Raw genomic sequence first — 8,471 nt, forward strand, 5'->3', positions numbered from 1 at the left:
ATATTTAGCTCAATGACTTTTTAAATTGAGCATTGGCCATGTTGAAGGCACTATTCTAGGTATGATTCAGAATGAAAATGTTTTAACTTCAGTCTCTGGAGAGCAACAGTGGTTGCTAAATCTTATTTTTGTTCTCTAAAATGTCAGCTGAGAACTTATTATGTGCCAGAGGTCATGGCTAAAGAGGAGCAAGCCAGGGATGGACGATATACTTCTCGGCCCTGGCTTTAGGAACCTTCAAGAAAGGGAGGTAAACAATTAAAGGAAAACCCAACCGAACAAGGTGAGAAGTGCCAAAGCTTTATCATGTAGTTGGGAAGAGTACAGAATCTGGAATCAGACTGTCTGCTTGTGAAGCATAGCGTCTAGCACAAAAGTAGGTGGGCTCTAAGTGTTAACTATTATTGTTGCAATTGTTATCTGGCAACATTAGCTTGATAATTAAGTTTGCAGCTGGAATACCTAATATTCCTGGCTTAGCTTGATGTTGGGGAGCAGTTAAGGAACTAAGTTTCTCAGCTCAAGAGATGTTTAAGACATGACCTGTAGGGTGAGTAAGCATTTGCTAAGAACAGCAGAGTGGGAGAGTACTGAGAAAGGGGCACTGGAGGTCAGAAAGAGCATGGCGCTTTTGGGGAGTGATCTAGAGAAGGGATTCATAGATGGGCTTTGTAAGCCTGACTTTTTCCTTGTAAATTTTATTTTTAAAGAAGTATGAAAATAAAACTGAATTCTAAATAGTACAGTTTAGTACTGTCCAAAGCTAACAGCTGTCAGCACACTTTATTAGCAGTTCTAGTTATACTTACCTCTTGCTAAATAACAAACTATCCTAAAACTTAGTGGCTTAAAAGAGCAGTTTATTATTATTTCTCATTGTTATGTGAGTGAACAGCTGGGTAGTTCTTACTTGGCGTCTCGCATGAAGTAGTCAGAGAATGGCTGGGACTGAAGTCTTTTGCAGACTTGCCTGGAGCAGATTCCTAGTATGGCTAGCACCAGTGTTAATAAAGACCCAGGTATATTCTACTTGTCTTCTTATGAACTAACTATAAGTCTCAGAATGTCGCTTCTACTACTACATTCTATTGGTCAAGTAAGTCACTGAGGTCAGCCCAGATTCATATTATGTATATAAAACTTCAGTTTTACTTATTGTCTTGTGGAAATACTGAAAAACTGGATTGAAAAAAAAAATGCATGGAGCCGAATGAGATAGTTAATGCTGAGATTTTTGTGGGTCAGTTCTGTTGTTGAATAGTGTCAGTTTTATACACAATTTTGAAGGGATTTTTTTTAGCTTATGTTGCATCTAAAATGATACGGCCATGTTGGCATATATAAAATGTTTATCAGCACTTACAAGCATTCTAATTGGCTTTGCAGCTCTGTCCTTTTTATGGTACAATGGCCAACTTTGTTTTGGTGCTAGAGATATCTTTGCCTTGGTTTTTAAAATTGGCTGTGGTAAAACATTTAAACAATATAGAAATGTATGAAATAAAAAGCAATAGTTCATTTCAAAGCCTCTTTTCCTACTGCCATTTCTAAAAGTCACCACAGTTTAGACTTCTTACTTTTAAGAAAAAGAGGTTTTCAAAGAAAATACATGAGAAATTTCATTCAAAAATTTGGAAGTAAAGCAAGTATCAAAGATTATTTTCTAAAATGTTCATTCATTGAGCTGAATCATGTTTGGATTGTTAATTTTTTGATGGTTTTAATTTTAATATTCAGATAATTCTTTTTATATTTAGATTTTACCAGTACTTTTAAATGATAGCTTTGTGGTTTTTTTGTGTTACCATGGTTTTCACAACTTCAGAAATTAGCATGGGGTCACAGATTCTGGCTCCTAAAATAAGTACAACTGTGAAAAAGACAAAATCTAAGTAATAGTGTTATAGTATGTTGTTTCTTCAGTCTAATGATGCTGCTGTCTGAAACTTATAATATTATACAAAATCCATAGGGTAGAAGAAAAAAGAGTTTTAGAATAAAAAAAGTTGAGTACTTGACACAACAGTCATTCAATAAATATTACTTCTTTTGTTTATTTGTTTTCCCTTTTTCTCCATGCTATTTAGGTGAAGAGCTTCTCAATAGACAAACATTTTTAAAAACAGGAATTTTATCTTTTATCTTAATTTTTCCCTATAATTATTTTAAAAGATTTTAAAAAATTTATTATAGTGCTTAGTAATTGTATTTTCAATTCTTAAAAAAAACAGTTTTTAGATAATTGTTTTTACTGGCCGTGTTGTCCATGGCTCATTGGAGTTCAAATTGCTTGATAAATGTGTTTTCTTTTGTAAATATGTATGTGTGTTTATTTATATATTATAAATATGTATATTTCACAAACCATAAAATTCACTGTTCTAAAAGTTCTTTACACAGTTTAGTTTTTAGTATAAGAAGTTTGTGCAACCATCATAACTATCTAATTCTAGAACACTCGCCACCCCAAAAAGAAACCCTATACCCATTAGCAGTTACTCTCATTCCTTCCTCATCTCATCCCTGGCAACCACTAATCTACTTTCAATCTCTATGGATTTGCCTGTTCTAGATATTTCATATAAATGGAGTCGTGCAGTATGTTTTTTTTGTGACCAGTTTCTTTCACTTAATGTAATATTTTCAAGGTTCATCCACGTTGTAGCAGGTGTCAGTACTTCATTCTTTTTTTTTTTTAATTGTGGTGAAATATATTTAACATAAAATTTACCATCTTAACCATTTTTAAGTTTACAGTTTGGTGGTATTAAGTACATTAATAATTTTTTGCAGCCATTATCACCATCCATTTTCAGAGCTCTTTTCATCTTGTAAAACTGAAATCCTATAACCATTAAACAATAACTTATCACTCCCTCCCACCCCGCCGCAGCCCTTGGCAACCACAATTCATTCTACTTTTTGTCTCTATGATTTTGAGTACTCTAAGCACCTCATATAAATGGCATCATACAGTATTTGGCCTTTTGTGACAGACTTATTTCACTTAGCATAATGTCCTCAGGGTTCATCAGAGTTGCAGCATATGTCAGAATTTCCTTCCTTTTTAGGCTGAATAATATTCCACATATGAGGGTACATCAAAAAGTTCATAGAAAAATAGAATTGAAAGATAATACAGATCTTTCTGTGAACTTTTTGAAATACTCTTGTATGTTTATACCACATTTTGCTTATCCATTCATTTGTTGGTGGACACTTAGGTTGTTTCCACCTTTTAGCTATTGTGAATAATTCTGTTATAAACATGGGTGTACAAATATATCTTCAAGATCCTGCTTTCAATTCTTTGGGGTATGTACCCAGAGTAAAATGGCTGTAGTATATGGTAATTCTATTTTTAATTATTTGAGGAACTGTAATACTGTTTTCCACAGCACCTGTACAGTTTTACATTCTCCCAACAGTACACAAGTGATACAGTTTCTTCACATTCTTGTCAACACTTATTATTTTCTTTTTTCTTTTCTTTTTTGATAGTAGCCATCCTCATGGGTATGAGGTAGTATTGAGATCTTTTTTTTTAACATAGGTGCTTACAGATATACATTTCCCTCTAAGCTCTGTTTTTACTGCATCCCCAAAGTTTTGTTTTGTTATGTTTTCCTTCTCATTTGTCTCAAAGTTCTAATTTCCCTTGTGATTTTTTTTTTTTTTTTCTTTATCATGTTTGGGAGTATGTTGTTTAATTTTCACATGTTTGAATTTCCCAAATTTTCTTATGTTATTGATTTCTAGTTTCATTTTCTTGTGGTTGTAGAACATGCTTTCTGTGATTTCTATCCTTTTAAATTTATACAGACTTGTTTTATGGCCTAGCATATTGTTTATCCTGCATAGTGCTCCATATGCACTTGAGAAGAATGAATATTCTGCTGGTTTTGGGTGGAATATTACATAGATATTGTGTTATTAGAGTAAAATATATATCATTTCAATCCGATGATTTAATACTTTGAGGCTATCTTCCACTGACTTATAGAAAGAACCCCCTGCTTATGTTATCTTTCTTAATTGGAAAGCAGATCTATGGTCAGAACATAGTATGTTTAGAGTGATAGATTTGCATCTTGTTTGTGCCCGTTACTTCCTGGTAATTGGTATCATGGGCAAGGAACTGAACTTTTCTAAGACTCAGTTTACTGTGAATGTTTTAACAATGATTGAGTTCTTTGCTTATGTAAATTTTTGAAAACCTAAACACATAGATGTTCCTATAGGTTGCAGTTCCTTTGCATTACTATATCATTAATTATCATGTAGTAACACCATGAAATACATGCTTGGCCTGCTGTTACAATAAAATGCATGTGTACAGTGATAGTTTTATGAGTTTTGGCAAACATATACACCTATATAAGTACCACAACCCCGATCAAGATAGAGAGCATTTAATCATTTCCGAAAGTTCCTTCCACCCTAGGCAACTACCGATTTGTGTTTTGTCATTAGAGATTAAATTTTTATTTTCCAGAATTTCATGAAATGAAATTGTGTAGTAAGTACTCTTGTGTCTGGCACTGAATATATTTCAAACATGAATTCATGTTTTTGTGTGTATCAGTAGTTCCGTTTATTGCTAAGAGGTATTACATTGTACGAATATATTACAATTTATTTATCCATTCATTTGAGGGTGGGCATTTGGATTGTATACAGCTTTTGGCTTTTATGAATACAGCCACTCTGAATATTCCTCTACAGAGTACTTGATAGTCTGCTTTCATTTTCATGTCCCCAAGTGAAAGCATGGTCTGATTTCATTTGACCTAAGTGTTATTCAGGTGTGTGGTGTTTGATTTACAAATATTTGGGGATTTTCCTGCTATTATTTTGTTATCAGTTTATAGTTTAATTCTGTTGTTGTCAAAGAATGTATGATTTTTGTTCTTTTAAATTTGTCACCATTTGTTTTCTATCTCAGAATGTGGTCTATTTTGGTTAATTTTGCACGCACTTGAGAAAATGTGTATTATGTCATGGGTGGGTGGATTGGTCTATGTCAGTAAGGTCAAGTTGCATGATAGTGTTGTTCAGGTATTCCATATCAATATTTTGGGGGGTCTTGTGTTATCAAATTATTGAGAAGGGTATGTTGAAGTTTCCAAAAGATTTGACCATTTTTCTTTTCTGTTCCATAAGAGTTTCCTTTATATACAAGGGTACTTCAAAAAGTTTGTGGAAAAATAGAATTGAATGATAGTATGAATCTTTTCATGAACTTTTTGAAGTACCCTCATATTTTGAAGTTCTGTTATTTTGTATGTACACATTTAGAATTGTTTGCTTGAATTAACCTTTTATAATTATGTAATGTCACCCTGTATGCCTGTTAGTATTCCTTGTTGCAAAAACTACTGAAGTAATTTATTGATGTGGTTGGATTAAAATCATAATCTGTCATTTTTCTAGATGATTTGTGTCTGTTTCTTGTTTTTTTTTTATTTCCATTTGTCTTTTCTGTATCAATTGAATATTTTTATGGTTTTATTTCCATTTCTCTTTTAAAAATATTTTAAGTGCTGACTCAAATTATTTTAGTATTTTTTTCTCTTTGTACTTCAGTTTGTATACTTTCAGCTTGTTTTCAAGCTTACTGATCTTTTGTTCTTATCTGATTAATTCCATCCAATTGATTTTTTTTGGGGGGGGGATCTTTTTCATTTCTGGAGTGGTTGGCTGGCTGGTTCTTTTTAATATACGATTTCTTTCCTCATTATGTTGGTGATTTCTTGTATATCCTTGAGCATACTTATAATAGCTTATCTCTGGTATTTCTGTATTTTCAATTGACTGACTTTTCTCCTAGTCATGTGTCACAGTTTTCCGCTTCATACATGTTTAGTAATTTTTTATTGAATGTTGGTATTTGCAGCTTAATATTGTTGAGTGCCAAGTTTTGTTGTTTTCCTGTTAAAAAGTGTTGGACTTTATTCTTTCAGAAGTTGTTACATCCATCTATGGCTTATTTTTAAGTTGTTGTAGAGTGGATTTAGGGATAGTTTAGCCTCATTGCTAGGACCTAAGTATTCTGGTGTATCTACTGAATGCTACGCTTCAAATATATTTTAATCCCCCCCCCCCCCCCCCCCCCCCCCGGGTGTACTCACAAACCCATAGCAAAGATTCGCTAAAGTAAAACGTGCTGTGGGCAAAAACATTAGGATCTCAGGCTTCGCCACATTTCCTAAGTCTGTCTCCGCGCAGTGCGCCACCGGGCCGGCCCCTACTATTTTATCTTTAAAACTTTTTTTCATCTGGAATTAGCCTGAAATGCCTAATCTATGATTGCTAAGTAAGAGATCCTGTTAATTTTGTTTGAAAAATTTAAAGGAACTAGTTAGTGAACAGTTTGTCAAACTTGTCATGAGTAAAAATTAAACTTCTCTACTTGACCATATTCTTTGTATGGTAGTCTGTTTCCCATGACAGTTGTGGGGGAGGGGGAGTACCTGGATGTACCATTAATTAATTGTCATATTTCCGATTTTTTAGACCTAAAGATTGTCTTCGGTCTATTATGAGGAGGGTGAACCACAAAGATCCTCATGTTGCTATGCAAGCTTTGACTGTAAGTGGTTTCATTTTAAAATGTACCACAAAAGTATCTGCCAAAACTGAGCCCTTTTAACTTCTAATTTTATGTTTTTAGCTTCTAGGAGCATGTGTATCAAACTGTGGCAGAATTTTTCATTTAGAAGTATGTTCAAGAGATTTTGCTAGTGAAGTAAGCAACGTATTAAATAAGGTAAGAAACATTACTTGCAGAAATAAATAAAGGCAGTCTTCTTTCTTCAGGTAGTTTATGATTTTTTACATTTTAAATCACAAAGAATTATTCTGTGCTTTTTTTTTTTTCTAGGCTGTGTCTATCCAGTATATAAGTAAATGTTGTGTTTTTCTGAAGAGACTACAAATTCACATAACTTTAAGAGTTGGTTTTTTTCAAGCCATATTAGAGTATATTTAACCTTTTTTTTTCCCTATTATTCCTTTCATGTGATGAGGAAACGTGTATTTCTAAATTATATCAGTCTGTTTTAGGCAGTTTTTATAATTATTTTTGTAGTCACAGAGGTATTTTCTAGTGTAGAACCTTTCAGAAATACTGCCAAAAGAGTATGGCATTGCAGAGTTTTCATCTTGATATGAGTAAGGCCACTACCTGGCCATCACAGGATTTTGATACTGTAGTGCTGTTCTTTTACACCAAAAGTGGTGGTAGGGGAGTTTGTGCAAGGGACTGCCTCAAACTGTCCAGAGTTGGCATTCCAAATAAAGAAGCACTAAATTCCAGGATGATCAGTCCAAAGCATTTATTAAGGGAACTTACATATAGAGGGCTGCGTTGTCCTCAACCATGACAGACATTGAGAAAAGAGTTGTTCTACCTAGGTATATCTGTAATGTGGGGGTCTGGTTATGGAGTTTATATGAGGGTTTATGGAATTTGGCTGAGAGCCAGGGCTAGTGTCTGTGTGTTTAGCAACATGTTTTAGGCAACAACCTGAAACATGGAATGTTCAAGGCCCCAATTTAGGTCCAAGCCTGTGGGGGAAAACATGGAGCTGACTGGGTCACAGAATGGTCAAGAGTCTCTGTGTTTCTCAAACAAGACAAAGAAAGAAAGTGGGGGGAACTGGGGAACCCTACAACTGCCTACCCAATTGCATGTGGAATAAAGAATTTACATCCCACAATTCAAGGAATTTAAAAAATTTAAATTAGTAATATGTGTTTTCCCAGTAAAAATGTGTGCGTTCTATTAGTTCTGTCTTTTTTTTCTGGGATTGGTGGGGTGTTATACATCAAGAAAAAATTTTAAAATGTCACACAAGAAAATGCCTCACTTTTTTTTTTAGGGAAAAATAAGTAGTTTTAGGTTTTAGTAGAAGAAAGCAGTGGAGAAATGTAATAAGAATTTTAAATTCTTTATTTTTTAAACATTATGATTATGTGATAGTTCTTTTCCTCTTCTGTTTTGTTTTGGCATATTTAGTTATTTTTTACTAATTAATAAATATTGTCTTTTAATGTCCTGAATGCCCATCGAAATGTACAACTGTTTATGAAGAGATTCTAATATTATGTTTTCTATAATTTAAGTGAAGATGCAATATACACACTTTTATATAGTAGTATACTATTTTGGAAAAATTGCGTATAGGAAAGTATACTTCTTTTTTTCCAGATTTTTTTACAATGAACATATTGGTTTTATACTTAAAGGGGGATGTTATTTTGAAGAAATGAAGATTCCAACATGATTAAGATGCAGCGTATTCAAACAAGCCTCAAATACTTAAGCACCATGGGAAAAAGCACAGTCATGAACGTTAAAAGTCAGCAATTAGAAGTAAAGAAACCATAACATTTGTTCTGTCCTTCCAATTTTTTTTTTTTTTTTTTTTGGTCTTCAAAAAGCAAGAAAGGGCCGGCCCGGGCGCGCA

General features: G+C 33.5%; 1 protein-coding gene across 1 annotated transcript in view; it reads left to right on the top strand.

Moving 5' to 3' along the window:
• The window catches only part of STAM (signal transducing adaptor molecule (SH3 domain and ITAM motif) 1), a 68,702-nt gene that overhangs the window by 30,386 nt on the left and 29,845 nt on the right, over positions 1-8,471 (top strand). The window contains exons 3-4 of the mRNA XM_008584434.1: positions 6,517-6,592; positions 6,674-6,769. Of these exons, the coding sequence (XP_008582656.1) occupies positions 6,517-6,592; positions 6,674-6,769 (172 nt within the window). The remainder of the gene's footprint in view (positions 1-6,516; positions 6,593-6,673; positions 6,770-8,471) is intronic.

This window comes from Galeopterus variegatus, unplaced genomic scaffold (assembly GCF_000696425.1).
Source record: "Galeopterus variegatus unplaced genomic scaffold, G_variegatus-3.0.2 Scaffold3260, whole genome shotgun sequence".
NCBI lineage: Eukaryota > Metazoa > Chordata > Mammalia > Dermoptera > Cynocephalidae > Galeopterus > Galeopterus variegatus.